Genomic DNA, 18,638 nt, shown 5'->3' with positions numbered 1-18,638 from the left:
CCCCCCCCCGCGGCCCCCGCCCCCTCCCGCGGCGCCCGCCCCCCCCCGCGGCCCCCGCCCCCAGACGTGGCCCGGGTGACCCCACGCGGCCGGAGGAGGCTAAAACCTGCCTCCGGGCACGAAGGGGGGGTGACGCGCGCTCTCGTGGCCTTGGCCAGGAAGTACCCGCTGCGCGGCCTGACCCGGGGATGCAGAGAAAGGAAAAAAAGGGGCATCTGCACGCTAAAGGTGGAGACAGCGGGCACGTTCACGGGCACAGACGAGCTCGCTACGGAGCAGAGGGCGGGTGGGGGCGCGGGGACAGGCCCAGGAACTGGAAGCGACTAAAGCCAAAAGAGCTGGGAGGAGGGGAGGGGGAGGGGCTCCGGCTCCCTGCCCCGCCCCCTAGGGCTCCCTGAAGACCCGCCCCCTCCGAGGAGCCCCGCCCCGGAGGAGGCCGGGCTCGGGCCGAGTGGGTGGGGTGGGGGGGGAATGGCTCCTCTGAACCTCGGTCCCGCCCCTGCTCCCGCTGCTGAGTGGCCAGGCCGGCTCCTCCGCGGTGGGCTCGGGGTGGCTTGAGGCCTCTGCACCAATCCAGGTGTGCGGAGCCCTCTGACAGGGGCACCCCTGGCCTCCCATTGGCTGCTTCCGCTCGGGGGGCGGTCCCTGAGCGGAGGCATCAGTTTGGGCTCTCACCGCGGCTTACCTCCTAGGAGACGTCTCCGGGCGTGCCGAGAGGCCGGCGTGGGCAGGAGGTAAGGAACCCGGAGGGCCCCGGTGCGGGGACTTGGGGGGTTGCGAGCCAGCTGCAGGCAAGCGGCGTCCTGCCTCGGGCTTGTGGAGCGCCCGCTGCGCCCCGGGCGGGCTGCCAGCTGCGGCTGAGATGCGCCCCGGGGATCCAAAGGTCGGCCCCATCTCGAGGGCCTTCCCAGAGGGGGGCTGGCACTAGCCCCCCAGGTCCGAGGGGGCGCCCCCGAGAACGAGGCACCTCCCGAGCTCTGGGTGCGCAGAACATGCCCGTCTGGCGCAAATTCGAGAGAGCCGGGGGTTCTCTCCGCTTGGGAACATTGGCCATCTTGTAATGCAAGCCCAAGAGCGCGCACACGCACACGCCCCCCAGGAAAGAACTGAATACAGGGTGACTAGCAGATTGAGAAGTTGGCCCCCGAGACTCTGGGCTCCGAAGGAAAACGAAAGATCGGGACGAAATTGCAGTTCGGCGTTGCTTCTGCCGCTTGACCCCGGCGAGCGTCTCCTCCCTCCTCTGAAATAGACGAAGTCCGGGAGGGGAGGGGGCCGGATCATTTGGACTGGTTTTGGGCAAAGGAGAAAAATCCCACCATGTTACGTAATGATGAAAAAGCCTCCCCCCCCAAAAAAAGGGGTTTCTCTTAAAGGTGTTAACCACAGTCTCTCTGGAGTGCTGGTGTGGGGCAAATACGCTGAATTAGTCTCGGGTGGTTTCCAGCCAAATAGAATCAAAATGAGACTTCTGCAGGCAGGGGCCTTTTCTTTTGGCGGGGGGGATTGCTTTTTTCATTTCCTAGGGGGAGGCTCCTGGACCTCAGGTGGCATTAAAACTTTTAGGCCTGCTTTGGACAGTGGGGGAGGGTTGTTCTTTCTCTGGTGGGGCTTGGGCTCCTGCCTCCTCCACAACAGCGCTTTGATGACCCTCACCCCAATTATAAGGTCCCAGGTCTGCAGCTGGAAAGGACCCCGTTATCAACAGGAAAGTTTTAAGTGAATTGTATGGCTTCCCAGTGGCATACTTGAGCCTGTGCTGGCTTGGCTCCCTTGGCGGCAGGTTGGTGAGTGGGGAGGCAGTGCTAGTGCTGGCTCCGGAGGCAGAAAGACCTGAGTTCACCTCCAGCCTCGGGACTGCTGCAGGGTTGGAAGAGCAAAGGCGATCACTTAGTGGGTGCTGCCTTCTCCCCTCCTCCTGCTCCCACTTCTCCCCCAGGCTCATTGTGGGGCTGCAGTGAGATATGTGCAAAGGGCCCTCGAACAGCTCTGTCCTTCCTATCCAGCGCTTCTGGTGATGGGAGCATTCCGGAGGCTCAGGGCGGAGAAGCCGGCCCCTGACTTGATCTTTGCTGATTGACCCCCAAAGAGAAGGCCACCAGAGCTTCAGGTCCTACAACTCAGAGCTCACCCACTTTGGCCCTTCCATTTATAGTTGAGGAAACCGAGGGGGCAGGGAGTGGCCAAGGTTACCCTGGTAGCTTCCCGGCCTCAGAGCACTCAGATTCTGCTTGGAGGCAGTTAGGAGGAATGGGACCAGCCTCACCCACCACCCAAACTTGGGGCCCAACATCCCACACCAGACTGACTTCCCCAGGCCCAGCAACAACTGGGGGGGGCAGTGAAAGCCAGCAAACCACACCCAGCCTCCACCCCATGGAAGGGAAGGGAGAGGCTGGGAAGTTTCTCATTTCTTCAGTCAAGTCAAACTGGGTCATCATAGAATGGCGCATTATTCATCTGGGGGCTTTCTTTTCTATTTACCTGGTTTAGTAAGCGCCAGGCGTATGCTGTGCTAAGTTGTGGGCATACATAAAAGACAGAACACAGCTTGCAATCTAAGGAGAGTTAGGTAGATACAGGATACTGAGGGGCTGGGGGGAGGGGGCCTGAGACAGGCCTGGGTCCTGGTGGGCTGAGAGCTGAGTCTAGGAGGGAGAAGAGTGCAGAGGCCAAGGCCAGGCAACATTCAGTAACTGGATTCATTCTTGACTTAGGGATGTGGTGCCCTCTTGGCCTAGTAAAGGGATGAAGAATCTTAGCTCCCACAGTGGGGGTTTTGTTCTCAGTGTTTGACTATACGCTTTATTGTTATTAGGAATTAGGTGTGATCCAGCAGCACCTGGACCGACTATTTGAATTTTCCCCCCTGAAATTAGATTTTTTTTAAACATCTCTATTTGTGTTTTATTCGTGTAGGGTTTTTGTTTTTTGCTCTATTTAGTTAGACTTCCTTTTCTGCAAAAGGAGGCCCAGCTCTGGGTCCTTTCTTGGAGTCCCAGACAGGTGAGTATTGGAGGAATTGCAGAGGCAGCTGTCTTGGCAGAGGGTGTGGGCTGGCAATCGGCATATGCACACTCTCCAGCCCACTCCCTTCCCAAACTCAGGAGCTGAGTCAGTTGGCCCCCAGCCCACCCCTGGACCCAGAATCCAAAGCTTCTTGGGGAAGGAAGTGTCCTTGGATAGGCAGACTCGATGCCCTCCCCCAGACCTTCTCATGCCTGCTGCCTTCAAGGATAGCTCTTCCTTGAGAGCCAGCAAGCGCTCTGTCCATACACTTTACACAAGCAGGTCGAGATGTTTCAGCTGATAAAGCCTGCTAGATCTGTGACCACAGGTCCTGAACGCAGAGTGAAGTGCTGCTGGCTCCCTGTGGAGGGCCACAAAGCCCTCCTCCTCTTCCCACATCTGGCCCCTGCCCTGGCCAGCCAGGATGGTGCCCTCATCTCCTACCTGGTGGGCGGGATGGAGTCTCTCTTCCTAAAGCTGGGAGCTGTCTCCAGAAGTCCCCTGTTAAAAAGGTACTTGTGTGTGCTGGCACAAGAGGACATGACCTTTGGCTAGGAGGACCTCAGCCCTTACTGACCCATTGATTGGCTGGCTGTCAGCTTGGCAAGTTGGGGACAGAGGAGAGAGAAGTTCTGATGTATACATTTAGGGAAGCGGGTTGTCTGGTTCTCCCTAGGACTGGCAGGCCTGAATGAGGGGTGTCTGTTGCAGGTCTTGGGGACCAGCTACCATTCTCCACCCACCACCCTTTCCAGCTTTCTCCATTTTAGACCTGGAGGGGCTTTAGGGGCCATTGAATTCAGCCCCCCTCTTTTTACAGATGAGGAAACTGAGACCAAGAGAGGTTAGGTGGCTTGAGCAGGGTCACCTAGCTGGTAGGCATCAGAAGTGGGATTCAAACCCAGGTCTCCCCCACCCCAAAGCCCCAGAAATGAGACCAGGATGAGATGCTTTTTTTAAAATGACTGAAGCAAACTAGAAGGCCATCAGAAGTATCAAAAATGGGTTGTAGCCCATTGAAACCAAGGAGAATGTGGGGAAACTTGGCTCCTGGTCTCCCAGTAGGGCGACCTTCTCTTCCTTGTCCAAGGCAGTGAAAGCCAGCTCAGGGTGGGGATAAACAGACTTCTGGTGTTTTCTTTTTGATAACTGGACAATCCAATATTTGCATGCGCGGTCTCCCGTGACTATTGGCTCTCCTGATGCACCATCAGAAAACTTTAACAGCATTAAAACAACTTAAAACAGATTCTGCTCCTTTATCTGTCATATGTGTTCAAAGTATAAGAAGATAAAGTGATTCAGACTGTCCAGGGCCTGAGGCAGGAGAACAGAGTCTTCAACAAGGCCCAGCCGGGAGGCTAGAGGAGGCCAGTGTGGCTGGATTGCCCAGTTGGTGGGGCCGTTTGAAAGATCACTGTAGCCCTTCACACTCTTGTGCAGGATAGACGAGGCAGCCTTCAGATCTGGTCAAGTAAGCATGCTGTCCCTAGCCTGAGCTCCCCTGGTGATCCTTAATAAATAACTGTCCTTTCACACCCTCAGGGGTGACAGTCCAAGTCTGACAGAACAGCCTTTTATGGAGGGGATTTATTCTGTGAAATTTGGACTCAGTCTCAGGGCTGCATTGAGGATCTAGAGGGCCACACCCAGGGTCCCCACCCTTGCTAGGTACTTAATTAATGCTTGCTTGATTGACCAACTGATTGAACTGACTCTGCTCACCAGTCTTATGGCAAATCCACGTGTAAAGACTGTATCGGGTGTAGGGTTTTTCCCCCAAGTATTTCCTTACCACTTGTCAAAGTAGTTTCTCGATATTTGAAATTTTCCCGGCTGCTGTTCATTGAGACCCACAAAGGAATCAGGAAACGAGTTCCCTCCTGCCAGGTCCGATTGCCGAACGCGCAGGGGCCGCTGTCTCAGCAGCCCAAGCAGCAGCCAAACTGTGGCTTTTTATGAATTCCAAAAGGTGCACAATTGTTATTTTCCTCTTCATTTTGGCTTTGTGCATGGTGTCGAGTGGAATAAAATTTACAGGGGGAGTAACAATCGTCTCTTACTTTTGCAAAGTGTAATTTTTTTTAACTGAAAGGCGTGTTTACCAAGCACCTGAGGTTTGCAGAACCCCTGCCGTTCAGCTCCACTTTGTGCCCTGCCAGCAGCTCTGGGATGGGCCTTGTCCTCCTTCTCTGCAGCCTCTGGGCAACCATGCCCACAGCATCCATCCCCCTGTAGCCAGGCCTGGAAACAGCAAACATGAGGTGCCGTCCCCTGCCCATGCCCGAGGTCCGTCCCTGCCACAGTGAGCTGTCAGATTTATAAATTACCTACTGTGTGCCAGCCGTGCTAAGCACTCCACGAATATTATCTCATTTAATTCTCACAGCAAACTTAAGAAGGTGCCGTTGTACAGTTGGGGAGACTGAGGCATTCAGGGTGAGGGCCATGCCCTGGGAAGTGTGTCACACTGGGTTTGATTTCAGATCTTGACTCCAGGCCCAGTGCCTGCCTTCAGACAGGATGCCTACTTATTTACAGATAAGTAGATTGAGCCTCAGCCAGGTGCCTCAGCCTTGATCCAGTGTCAGAATGCCTGGAACGCCGTAGGTGCCTGTTAGTGATTGTTTGGGACTTGTGCCGTTAACACATCTGAGCAGTAACGTGGATGTCCTCTCCTTAGGGTCCGATGGCAATGCGTTCCCCAGCCAGCTCCCCCAAGCAGAGGGACCCCAAGAAGATGTCAAATGGGGACAACGCAGCTCAAGGGGAATGGGGCCGAGCCTGGTAAGATTCTCCTTCCAGCCCCCGACCTGCGGGTTTGGGAGGGAGACCCCTGTGGCCGAGGCCCTCGGGGGGCCGGGGCTTGTGGGGGGGCCAATGGTAGGAGGCCTTGGGCTCTAGCCACATCTTGTTTGCCCGACTGTTTGTAAAGTTCTTTCCATGGTAAATAACGGCAACCATAATTGCCCACATTTCTGCAGTGTGTGAAACATTTCCTTTACATTATTATCTCATTTCATTTGAGCCTCCCCAAAAGCCAGTGAATATTAGAGGAATTCTCTGAAGAGGGGGATAGCAAGGGCCGGCCTGTGGTCATTTTAGTGAGACTTGGGATATGGTCTCCAGTCTTCCTGACAAGTCCAGCCCTCCCTCCCTTGTGAGTAGAAGTGTCAGTGAGAGCCGCAAGGCCTAACAAGAGTGGCCAAAGCACAGGAGCTGCTGCCTCTGCCTGGCACCCTCTTGATCTCTCCCAGCACAACAGGCTCAAGTGTGAGGCCCCTTCAGCTGTCAGCTCCCTGCTCCTTCCTTAATCCTGGGCGGCTGCCCACTGTCTGCCTTGCTCCCCAGTTCTAAAGCCCGGGGTCGATTTAAAGCTGGAAAGGGACCGGAGTTTGGGAGGGAGAAGAGAATCCAGAACCATCCTCATGGAAAGAGGAGAGACATAGGCAAACCAAGCTGGCATGGCAAGCATTCCTTTGCCATGAGAAGTTGCATTTGGGCCTTTTTCTAATATCAGAATTCTTTTGCTTGTTTATTTTTGGAGGGGAAAAGGCAAGGCAATTGGGGTGCCCAGGGTCACACAGCTAATAAGTGCCAAGTGTCTGAGGCTGGATTTGAACTCAGGTCCTCCTGACTCCAGGGCCACTGAGCCACCTAGCTGCCCCAACATCAGAATTATTAATGTCTCTCTCGTGCATGAGTATGTACTTGTGTCTATGCGTGTGCCTGTGTGCATGCCCTTTGTCATATGGTCAGACATCTGGGTCATTTAGTCCAGCACCCTTATTTTACAGAACAGGAAAAGGGATCCTAGGGAAGGTAAGTGATTTGGTAACAGAGAGTAGCGTCAGCTGGCATGGGCAGCCAGGGCCCACGTCCAGATGGGCGAGTTCTGGCCCCTTTTAAGAAGCCTGTTTGTTGTGATGAGCCTTGACCCTGTACAAGCTTGAATAAGCAGTGACGGTAACTGGAGCCATTGTCCTCTCTCCTTTCTCTCTTTCTCAATCTCTCTCTTTCAGCCTTAACACCTGGATTAACTAGGTTGGTTTTTCACTCTCCTGACGTCAGGCTGTGCGTCCTGCGTGTGATCTCTCTTGTTCTGAATGTCACTCTCTCACTTCTTAGTTCTGCAGATCCCTTTTGTTCCAGATAACTCCCTCCTTGTCCTCTCCTACCTAGACTAAGAGATGGGGACTTGACCTGGAATTTCCCTGCTCTAGAGAATTCCTGGATGAGGAAGCTCCCTCTGCAAGTACAGGTTGGCCTCTTGGCTGCCAAGGACGCTGAGAGGTTAAGTGACTTCCCAGTGTCAAAGGCTGCAAGTCTTCCTAGGCTTGAGACTGGCTCGACGTCCACAGCACCGCGCGATCTCCCCCATCCTTTACAACAAATGATAAAAACCCAAGAGGAACGTCAAGGGGGAGAAATCAGTTCAGCAAAGCCAGCCAGTTCACCGACATGTATGGGCAGTGCGTGTGGCGTCCCCTCGGGAATGACTTTTCACCTTCATTCTAGGTAGTCCATGGACTGACTGCTTGCTGTCCATAGTTAGTTAGTCTCAAACCTCCAGCAAATGGAGACTGGCTCCCCACGGTGTCGCGCCATAGCATAGTACCGGTCTACCTTTTGGAAATGATGCCGGTGCCCCCCATCTCCACTGCCTCTGCCGTCTCAGAGGGTTCCATGGCTGAGGCTCAACCTTGGCCCTGTCGATTTCTTATCCCAAGCTGTTGCCTGCTCCCACCGTGGCGTGAGCCACTGAGTCTTAAGCATTAGATGCCAATTCCATTTGGAGAATCTTAATCAAATTCTTCATAGGATCCCTGTTTACTTCATCTTCAGGTTTCAAGTGACACAGAGCGTCTAAAAGAAATAGGGCTGGGGCAGCGGGATGAGGATGAGGCCTAGAAGTGCCTGTCCAATATGGGTGAGTCCCACAGCGAAGCTCATAGCCAAAGTCGCTCTGTGCTTTTCAGCCACAAATGACATTTACAGATTATTTTTCAACAAGCATACACAGTCACAGAGGCAGATGTTTGACTTGGCCCTGTATGAATGTCCTGATTTGGAAGCCCATCCACAAAGCTAAGGACCAACCCTGAGACATCTATACAGGATACTGCAGAAGGTTGGGGTTGTTTATAAAATAATATAATAATATTATATCATGCATATAATTATAATAATATAAATGTTATAGGGTGGCTAGGTGGCACAGTGAAGGGAGCACCGGCCCTGGAATCAGGTGGACCCGAGTTCAAATCCAGCTTCAGACACTTAACACAAAAGTAGCCGTGTGACCTTGGGCAAGGCACTTAACCCCAATTGCCCTACATTCCCCCCTCAAAAAAAAAAAAGCAAAATATATATATATATATATGTATATAAAACTGTTACAATAATTTTAACATCATACTTACATTATTATTAAAGGAAAACAGTAATCATGTTCACATTTGCTCCAATTAAAAATTGTGAACAGCTGTTACAGAGAATGGGGCATTAAGGAATAATTGTTAAACTTCTGATGGGGAGATACAGAATTCATGGAAATAAAACTCCTGATCTGTGAGCCTGCCCACAGCATACGACGGTTTCTAAGTGGTTTGTTTACAGCTGTAATTGCTGTTCTGGAAGGGTATCTTAAATAACCACACGGAGCACACCGAAGGGGAATGTGAACCCCCAGGGGCAGCAGGACTCCCTATCCCCTTTCACATTTCACCTTCAGCCTTAAAATCTCATTCCCTAAAGAGGGAGATCCAGCATTTAGAACTGGAAGAACCTTGAAGATAGCCTAGTCCAAGGCGACTGTTTGACAGAGAAGGAAACTGAGCCCTAGCCAAGGGGAGGGACGTGCCCAGGATCCCACTGGTGTTCTCTCTCCATGGTCTCCCACCGTGCCTTTGCACAGACAGTCTCCCCGCATGGAATGCCAAGCCCCTAGAGCTTTCAAGGGTGAGCTGAGGCACCACTTGGCAGGAGGCCTCTCCTGGTGCCCCCCGCACACACTTTGTAGTTTTATCTGTGCTTGTGCACTTTACCACCAGAGGAATGGAAGCTTCTTGGAGACAGGTCCCATCTTTCATCGTGTCTTTGTGTCACAAGGGTTTTATTGAGTACTTTCCCCATAGCAAGGACTTAATATTTGTGGACTTGATCAATCGAGCACCTACTATGTGTAGGAATAGGAAAATATTAGATAGTGTCTGTCTTAAAGGATAGACACTATCTAGGAGAGACAAAAATAATGTGTAGATGTCATTTGTGGCTGAGATCTGGCATTCTACTGGGGCTGGTGGGAATGTGCTCTCATACAGAAGTCCAGGGGAGAGGGTAAGTGGGGAGGAACGGTCTGGAAGGGCCTCATCACTTGAGCTGAGCTTTGAAGGGAGCTGGGAATTCAAAGAGTTCAGCTGAGAAGGGAGTGCAGTCCTGGCAGAAGGGACAGCCTAGGCAAAGACCTGGAGGCAGCAGATGATAGGAAGAGGGTTTGGCGGTTTCATAGCCCCCTGGAGGTAGGGTAAGTAATGTGGAGTAAGGTGACCAAGGTCAGCTGGAGGCTTCTCGTGGCTGTTTGAGGGATGAGAGGGAGCCCCCAAAGCTTCTGGGGCAGGAGAGTCTCCTGGGTTTGCCTGCGGAGGCCCAGGTCTGACCGCTGTGGGGAGGACGGTATGCAGGCGGTTAGAGCAGCGGAGCTGGGAGGCAGGGCCGGGGGCCCATATCCACTCCCCGTGCTCTCAGGGGCCGTCTCCCTGCTGACCAGTGGGCGGGGGGCCTCAGTGATCGATGTCGGGATCTGAATCCTGGCACGTGAGGAACGTAGGATGCTGGCAGGGACCACAGCCTCGCTCGATTTCGGGCCACATCCAGCTGGGCTTCACTGAGGTATCTCGGGGAAGGTGCTTGTTGCACCAGGGAAGGGGGAGGCAGACACGGCCTTCAGACAGAGACCTCCCATGGCAAATAACTGATAGCAGGAAATGGCTGTGATTATTCGATGAGCAGGGGCAACAGAGCATTGTGGGAAGATCTGGGTTCAGGGGCATCACGGGCTTTGGGCCGGCCTGGAATCAGGAAGTTTACATCCGGCTTTAGGTACCTCCTAGCTGAGTGACCCTGGGCAAGTCACTTAACCCCTGTTTGCCTCAGTTTCCTCATTGGTCACGTGGGGATCAGGGCAGCGGGGAGAATCAGATGCTGTCTTCTCTGTAAAGCACTTTGCAGACCTCGGAGAGTCTGTTAGCACTGGCTCTTGCTAGCCTGATAATCCTGAATTATCATCATCTTTCCTAAGGTAAGGGAGAAGCCTTTTTTAAGCATGCCTGGTTTGGCTGGTTGTCACTCCACCGGCTTTAACGATAATGTAAAATAAAGTCTGTGTAGCCCTACTGTGTGCTGGGTCCTGTCCTAAAGCACAGGAGGCCAGGATTCACCTGTAACATACAGGACAGGTGCAGACACCCTCCAGGCACACGCGCCTTGGGGCCTTCGAAGCTGAAGCTTTCGAGGCAGGGGATGGGGGCTGCACTGTGCTGTGCCTCTGTCCCCCGCCCCTACACGTGTCCAGGCTGGCTTTAGGAGGGGCAGATGAAACAGCATAGTACACTGATAACATGTATTAAGCACCTACTGTGGGCCAGGCATGGTGATAGATTCTGTTTTAAAAGGCTCAATCCTTTTTGCACCATCCCTGACCATTGCTGGACATCTCCTAAGAAAATGCCTCAAGGGGCTCCAGAGGGCTTTGCTTCCAGCTTAGGAGCCTTGGAAAAGCAGCCTGCTGGGTTTGGCTCTCCCTGGGCCCTGCCCCCATGGCCTCGGGCTGCATCGCCCTGGCGCCTGCAGCCTGGCTGTGGACTCTCCGCCACGGGCCGCCTGGTTGGCCGTGGGATGATGGAACTGCCCGCCTTCCCCACGGGGAGGGCGTGCCGTGACCTCTGCTCTCTTCTCTCCAGGGAGGTGGACTGGTTCTCTTTGGCCAGTGTCGTCTTCCTGCTGATGTTTGCCCCTCTCATCGTTTATTACTTCATCATGGCCTGTGATCAGTATGGCTGCTCCCTTACCGCACCCATGGTGGAGATGGTGACCGGGAAGTCCAGCCTCTCGGACATCTGGGCACAGACGCCGGGCGTGACGGCCAGAGCGGCTCAGATCTACGTTGCCTGGGTCACTTTTCAGGTCAGCCTTCCCGCTGGCGGCTCTTACAGGGCATCGGGGCTCTCAAAGAGACTGAACTTCCTTATTCGGATTACAGGTGTCTCTGCCCTGTGCCCCTTGGCAGCAGGACAGGTTAAGCCACCAAGACCCCTCTGAGTTGGGAGTGCACCTCGGGACAGGTGGGGTCCCCAGCTTACAGCCCTGACCATCTCGGCCACCAGTAATTTCTTTCTCAAATGTCTTGCTGTTTTAGGTGGTTCTGTACATGATGATCCCTGATTTCTGCCACAAATTTCTGCCTGGCTACATGGGAGGCATCCAGGAAGGGGCAGTCACCCCTGCAGGTAAGTGCTGCCCTCAGAGCTGCCCAGGGGCCATGCCACTTAGCGCCGCTTCCCTGTTTGCAGCAGCCCACGGGGAGCCCAGTTTGATAGAAGCCCCAGAGGGGCTCGCCCCTTGGGGCATGTGCCAGGCTCGCCCCGGGCCTCCTGGCTCCCTGCCCTTGGCTCTGTGGTCACCACAGTCTTGACTGGATGCTGGCCCCAGCTAGAAAGAGAGGAAGGCATTGCCGACCTCGCGCCCTTCCTGGGTCCTCCCCCCATCCCGTCCTGGTTTCCTTTGCAGGGACTGTAAACAAGTATGAGATCAACGGCCTCCAGGCCTGGCTCATCACGCACTTTCTGTGGTTTGCCAATGCCCATGTCTTTCACTGGTTCTCTCCCACCATCATTTTCGACAACTGGATACCGCTTCTCTGGTGCGCCAACATCCTGGGCTACACTGTGTCCACATTCGCGCTCGTCAAGGGATACTTGTTCCCCACCAACGCCAAGGACTGGTACGTTCCGTGGCCTGGTGGGGAGGGGGAGGAGGAGGAGGCTTCACAGCCGAGACCCCCGATAACCAGTGCGCTCGCCTTGGTCTCTGACTAAGTGTCTGATCAGCCCTCAGCCCGTGCCCTTATGGAAACCTGTCGGACTCCATTCTCCTGCCTTCCTCAGCACAGTACTCTGGAGATCTCCCAGGCGGCTCTCCAAGCCTTCTTTCTCCGCCTGAGCTGTGGCCATGATTGCTGGTGAGGCCCAGAGGTGTAGGCAGTAAGGCGGTCTGGGTCCTCCTGTGTACTGTCTGTGAGACCCTGGACATCGATTGTGACGTCCATCTTCCCTCCTGACAATGAGAGAATGGGACCCGGCAGTCTCTTCCCTTCCCACTCTCTGGAAGGAGGCTCGCAGCACAGAGCTGGGAAGGCGGGCTCTGAATCCAGAGGTCTTTCTGAGCCTCCTGGACCGCAGTCAGTCACCTCGCATTTATTAAGCACCTGCTGTATGCCTGACAGTGTCCCCTGGAGCTCACGGGTCTGAAGGAGCTTGGATTTTTGTGGCGTTTCCTCCGCTATTAAGTCCAGGCGTGTTGGGTTTCCTGTCATTTGAACAAAGTCTGTGCAGCAAAAGCTTTTTTAAGGGAAGATTCCTGGTTTCCAGGTCCTAAATGAAACCATTCTGCATTTTTTTTTCATTTGCTGTCTCATCACTGGGGCCTCAGCCCAGCAGCCCCCACAATAGGAGGTCATGCCACAGAATCATAAAATGTCAGGTTTGGCAGAGACCCCAGAGGCATCTGGTCGAGCCTGTCCCTGAGCAAATATCCCCTCTAACTCACCCCCCCCACCCCCAACGAGTGGTCACCCAGCCTCTCCTTGGAGCCCGGCAGTGAAGGGGAGCTCACTACCTCCCTGGGCAGCCCATCCCGCTGTCGGCTGTCTCTCAGTGCTAAGATCCCCAACTGGGACACGTTGACCCATTTGGAACTGCCCTCCCATTGACGTTGGTTAGCTGAGCATGGGAGTCAGCCCCCGCTCCTCTACAGGCACACCCAGGCTGTCTGAATGATCCAACTTGGCACAAAGAGAAGGCATGTGGGATCAGGAGATCTGATGGGGGCAGGTCTCTTGGCTCCTGCCCAGTATTTATTTACATGCTTATATTCGGCTGGAGGGTGTCTGTAATTCTGGGAATGCTCTTCCCACACAAGAAGTGTTGTAACAGCTGATTGCATGTGTCTCCCTGGAGAGGGAGAGGCCTGGCCCTGCCTTCCCCCACCTCACAAGCACAGGGCATGGGCAGGGCAGGCTGCTGGACTCTCACCACCCGACGGGGTCTGGGGTCGGAGCTGGATGTTTGAACTTCACAGGGCATCTCTCTGTCCTCCAGCTTTGTCCTCAGTACACGTGGTAGGTGCCTAATGATACAACCCAGGTGGTCCATGAGCATTTAGTAAGCGTTTACTGCACGCTGGGCAGTGGAGACAGAATGCAAGACGGTCCTTCGAAGGGCTGCATTTCACTGTGAACACTTCGTCGCTTGGCTTAGGCCCCTGGCTGGGCCAACACATCAGGACATATATATTTGTCTGTTTCTTTATTGGAATTCTGAATTTTCTCTAACAGAGAGAGAGAAAACATTTCCATATTTATGTATATGTGTGTGTTTGTGTGAAATACATCTAATACAGGTGTATAGCCAGTCATATCTATGTACGTTTCTATTAAACACATTCTATATGTGTGTGGATTCGAGGGAGAGACAGGGAACTGACCACTGGGAGATCAGGACTGGCCTGGCCTGGAAGGTTACCCAGAGGATGGATTTCAGGGCAGAAATGGAATGCCATGTGACCAGGGTGGCTTGGGAAAGAACAGAGTGGGTGCTTAAACAGAAGCAGGAGTGGCTGGTACTTAGTGCTTTTAAGGCTCACTGAGCACTTTACCGATAATGGCCCTGTAGGGGAGGTGCTGTTACTAACCCATTTTACAGATGAGGAAGCTGAGGTCTCCCAGCTAGTTGGTATCTGAGGGTCATTTCAGCTCTGTTTCCTGACTCTGGGTCCGATGCTGTGGACACTGTGCGGCCCATAGAGGACTTTCAGAGCCGTCGGGCCCCTGGTCACCTCCTGCTCTTTCTGCCCTTTTCAGCAAGTTCACAGGCAACTTCTTCTACAACTACATGATGGGCGTGGAGTTCAACCCGAGGATAGGAAAGTGGTTTGACTTTAAACTCTTCTTCAACGGCCGCCCAGGCATCGTGGCCTGGACGCTTATCAACTTGTCCTTTGCGGCCAAGCAGCAGGAGCTCTTTGGCTCAGTGACCAATGCCATGATCCTGGTCAATGTCCTGCAGGTGAGTGCACATGCACCCTAGGCTCCGGCTGGCTTGGCCATCCCAGGCGGCAGCTGTCGGTGGGGCTGGTCTCTGCAGGGGCTTTGTCCCTCCCCAGGGCCCGGCAGGTGCACCCCAGCGGGATGCACGTTTCTCTGGGAGTCGTGTCTACCTCCAGGGGCGTCAGGCCCCCACTGGTGCCAAAGATTCCCTGCAGGGATGTAAGAGGGATGACCATTGAGAAAAGGCCTCAGGATGTGGCACTTAGGGGGTCTTTGGTAACTGAAGAGAAGATTTCCAAACCCTGAGGTCAGCAAACACAAGAGATGGGCTCTTTTCCCAGCCCGTGGCCTGGGGCTTTTTCTTGTGGTAATGCTGTTCCCACCTGGCATCACTTCCCCACTCCTCTGCTGCTGCCCCTGTGGTGCTGAGGGGAGCTGTGTTAGGAAGGCCACTGTAGACTTAGTGGCATTGTCTTCAGGTGGCTAAGGGTCTGTGGATCCGCCCACTCCAGGCCGTGGCTGCCCCAAGCCTCTGTCTCTCTCCTCCAGCCTCATCCACCCTCAGAGCCAGGCCCTGGTGCTGGAAAGGTCACTTGGGCCCCTCTGCACTGGGTGGCCCCTATGCCCTGCCCTCTGCCTCTTACGACTTGTAGTCTCCGCAGAGCACAGCTCAGATGCTCCCGAGGCCTTGGCTAATCCCCCCCCAAAATTGCCTCCTCTCTCCTTGGCATTGATTCTCTGGACTTTGTACCTACCCCAGACACTGATTCAGGGTCCTATGTCTTGACCAGTGAACTTGCCCCTCCTGTCTTTCAGGCTCTTTATGTGGTAGACTTTTTCTGGAATGAAACCTGGTACCTGAAAACCATTGACATCTGCCACGACCACTTTGGCTGGTACCTGGGCTGGGGAGACTGCGTCTGGCTGCCTTACCTGTACACCCTGCAGGTAAGGTGTGTGGAAGTGTCTGCACTCAGACCCTCTTGGCTGGGGGAGGGAGTGTTTGGGCTCTTTGACAGGCTCAACCAGGAGTTATTGTGGACAGCCAAAGCCCCTGTCAGCCCCCTGAAGTGGAGGAGGGCTGGGGCTGGCCCCCAGGGATCTGTCTATGCAGGCTTAGAGGGATGCCCCCCTCACACCATGGTCTTTCTGAGAGCAGTGGCTCACCAGGAATTCAGCCTTTATTAAGCTCCTACTGTGTGCCCCATCGGGGCATCATTGTGCGGGCCTCAGCCTCGTGGGACCTGGCAGCCTTAGATCGAGGTCTAATGAGTGCAGAAGCGGGGTGGGGCATCAGCCTGGGCAAAGGCACGGTTGCCCAGGTGGGGGAGAGGGTGAGGGCACTCACTCCTCTAGGTGGCGGGCTGTTTTCTCTCAGGGCCCTGGCAGGGGCTCAGGCTTTTAGAAGGGTCCTCCAGGGCCACCGAGGCCAGGTGGGGGATGCCCTTGGTTCTCAGCTGTGGCCCTCGGCGCCTCCCCTGCCCTCTTGTTCTCCCCCCAGGGCTTGTACTTGGTCTACCACCCCGTGCAGCTCTCCACGCCGCATGCGCTGGGCGTCCTGCTGCTGGGCCTCGCGGGCTACTACATCTTCCGTGAGGCCAACCACCAGAAAGACCTCTTCCGAAAAACCAACGGCAGCTGCCAGATCTGGGGCCAGAAGCCCAAATACATCGAGTGCTCCTACACGTCGGCCGACGGGCGCCGGCACCACAGCAAGCTGATGGTGTCGGGCTTCTGGGGCCTGGCCCGCCACCTCAACTACACGGGCGACCTCATGGGCAGCCTGGCCTACTGCCTGGCCTGCGGCTTCTCCCACCTCCTGCCCTACTTCTACATCGTCTACATGTCCATCCTTCTCGTCCACCGTTGCCTGCGGGACGAGGACCGCTGCGCCCGCAAATACGGCCGCGACTGGGAGCGCTACACGGCCGCTGTGCCCAAGCGCCTCCTGCCTGGCCTCTTCTAGGGGCTCCCTTCGCAGCGGCCTCGGGGCCGGAAGGGCCGTGGGGGGCCCGCCGGGTTCCGTGGATCCCTGCCAGGAGCTCGGATTCTGTGTTAAGAAACTCACTTTGTGAAGCAGCGTCTGGGCGGGGGGATGGGCCGTGCCGCCTCGGGGAGGGGCGCTGCCTGGGCCTCCCCCGCCAGCCCGGGGAGGAGACCCTTCTCTGAGCAGAAGAGCCAGGCTCTCTCCACCCCTGCCCTGCACCTTATTGCACAGTATCCTGGCGTCCGAATTGAATGTTTTTTCTTTCCCCTCTTTTTTGACTGAAACCTGCGGCTTTAATCCGGTCAGTCAGGGCGCATTTCTTAGGCCCGCTGCGTGCCAGACGCCGCTGAGTTCTGGTGGTACAGAGAGGCAGAGATCCGCTCCTGCCCACCAGGAGCTCCCCGTCTAGCAGGCTCCCCCGAGGAGGGAGAGCATCAGCACCAAGGCACCCCAGGGGGCCTTCCTGTACAAGGTGGTGCCTGTGTAGGGCTTGACAGCAGGCAGGAGGTGGGATGAGGTGCTTGGGGGACGGGGGCTCTTGGACAGGGGGCAGCCGGGAGGCCAGCGTCCTGGAAGGGTAGGGGGCGGGTTTGCTCCTGGATCCTTGGGGCTGGCAAGGATTCCCTGGCAAGGGAAGGTTAGTGCTGGACACATCTGTCCGAGAGCCACTGAGCAAGTGACTCAGGCTTTCTCTTCTGCTGGTCTTTTTTCAGTTCAGACCAAACCCATTGCAGTCAGAGTGCCATAGCCTTGGGATTGGGATGACAAGGGGGTGTCAGTCCCTGGCACAGACTGTCCAGAAAACCAGAGGTGGGTGAAGGTTTCCCTGTGCCTTGGGCAGCCCTGAAACCAAGCCACAGAAGGGCTTCCATCTCCCTCTGCAGAGGGAGTTTCCACACCAGCTGAGCTCTCTGATCAGGTAAAATCACAGGTTTGGATTCCCCCCTTACACCTCGCCCCCGACTGGCCTTCAGCTTGTGGGCATCTTTGAAGCAGAGCTCTGAGGAAGGGAAGGATGCTGGTGACTGTGCGTGGGTCCAGACTCTGCTCTCACTGTGGCCCAGAAAAGCATCAGCTCTTTGGTACTGAGGACCCCCCACTTCAACACTGCTCAGCCCATCTTGGGGGCCATCCCTGGCAGAAGTAATCAGAGCCCCAGCGCTTGAAAGAATCTTCCAGACCTGTGATGGGGCTGGACAGGAGTCCCCGAGGGTCCTCCCCTTCTAGGCAGCCCTTCTTAGTGTCCCAGCATCAAGCACAATGCCTCTATACAGCTTGTTGATTGAGAGTACTGATTCTTCCGAAAGGCTGTTTGCCTAGGGCCTTGATCTCCCCTCTGCCGCTTAGAACCACCATTGCTGGTTCTGCCCTGGAACTGTCCACTCCCCGATTCTTGTCTGCCTCGTGCCCATCACCCAGCCTCCTAAGGAGCAGGCCTTTGTTCCAGGATGCTAATCTCCCAGGGCCTCGGGCCTTCCTTGGAGGGGCACACATGGCACCGCGTGCCAGCATCTCTGCCCATCCACCTGGGCAGGTGGAACATCTTAAGCCTCCGTGGGGAGGTTCTTGTCCTCTGGCTGCCCGGAGACTGCTGCCTCTGGGGCTTGTGGCAGCCGCATGGCCATCACTGATGCCTAAGTCCTCTTACTGTCCTGGCTCAGGCGCCTCCCCAAGCCTGGACTTTTCTGTCGATTTTTTAAACCGAAAGCGAGACCACTTTGATTCTACTGAGCTTCCTCCTGCCTTGGGAAGATGCTTTTGCCTCTTCCCTAGACTAGAAGCCTCATGCAGGCAGGAATGTGTTCTTTTCTAATCTTTGTATCTTCACCCTGAGTGCTGCACTCTGCATGCAGCAAGTGTTTAATAAATATTTGTGGAATCATCCTGTTGTTTGGTGCGGCAGCTCTCCTCTCCCCCAGTTTGATGCCCTGCCACACCAGGCGAATCTTCCTGTGTCACTCCCCTGCTCAAACCCTGCTGTGACTCCCATGGCCCCTAATGTGCAGCATCCCCAGCCCGGCATTCAAGGCCCTGTGCCATTGGCAGCCCCCTGCCAGCCTGCCCTCCTCACTCACCCGTCCCTGGCCATCCCTTCTCTATGCAGGGTCTTCCCTGGTGGAATGTGAGCTTTTGATTGGATCCCAGTAATTAGTATTTAGTAAGCACTTAAATGTTTTCATTCATTCCTCTTTCACTTGTAACAAACACCTTTTTGACACCAGGGAAGGGGAGAGAGGGAAGAGTGGGGAAACACTGGAAAAAGCGTATTACCTCTCCATCCTTCATCTTTTCCCCCGTATCCCCACTTCATCCCACCCC

General features: G+C 55.0%; 2 protein-coding genes across 3 annotated transcripts in view; one reads left to right on the top strand and one right to left on the bottom strand.

Annotated features, from left to right (window-relative positions):
• NADSYN1 (NAD synthetase 1) overlaps window positions 1-262 on the bottom strand; it is a 25,226-nt gene extending 24,964 nt beyond the window's left edge. Inside the window, exon 1 of the mRNA XM_069066560.1 lies at window positions 111-262. The gene's annotated coding sequence lies outside the window, so the exon portion shown is untranslated. The remainder of the gene's footprint in view (window positions 1-110) is intronic.
• DHCR7 (7-dehydrocholesterol reductase) overlaps window positions 1-18,201 on the top strand; it is a 300,532-nt gene extending 282,331 nt beyond the window's left edge. Inside the window, exons 2-9 of one of the 2 annotated variants that reach the window (XM_069066562.1) lie at window positions 691-734; window positions 5,693-5,796; window positions 10,971-11,193; window positions 11,426-11,516; window positions 11,797-12,010; window positions 14,147-14,351; window positions 15,149-15,280; window positions 15,834-18,201. In XM_069066562.1, the coding sequence (XP_068922663.1) occupies window positions 5,699-5,796; window positions 10,971-11,193; window positions 11,426-11,516; window positions 11,797-12,010; window positions 14,147-14,351; window positions 15,149-15,280; window positions 15,834-16,298 (1,428 nt within the window). In that variant the 5' untranslated portion in view covers window positions 691-734; window positions 5,693-5,698 and the 3' untranslated portion in view covers window positions 16,299-18,201. Of the gene's footprint in view, window positions 1-690; window positions 735-5,692; window positions 5,797-7,854; window positions 7,940-10,970; window positions 11,194-11,425; window positions 11,517-11,796; window positions 12,011-14,146; window positions 14,352-15,148; window positions 15,281-15,833 lie in introns of those variants that run through there. The other variant, XM_069066563.1, reaches the window with a different exon arrangement.
• Window positions 18,202-18,638: the final 437 nt, after the last annotated feature.

The sequence above is a fragment of the Petaurus breviceps genome, unplaced genomic scaffold (genome assembly GCF_028583685.1).
Source record: "Petaurus breviceps papuanus isolate PSGF00001 unplaced genomic scaffold, PetGlider_PUasm1.0 90721, whole genome shotgun sequence".
Classification (NCBI taxonomy): domain Eukaryota; kingdom Metazoa; phylum Chordata; class Mammalia; order Diprotodontia; family Petauridae; genus Petaurus; species Petaurus breviceps.
Note: the sequence above shows the minus strand (reverse complement) of the source record. Positions and strands in the feature narration are given on the sequence as shown.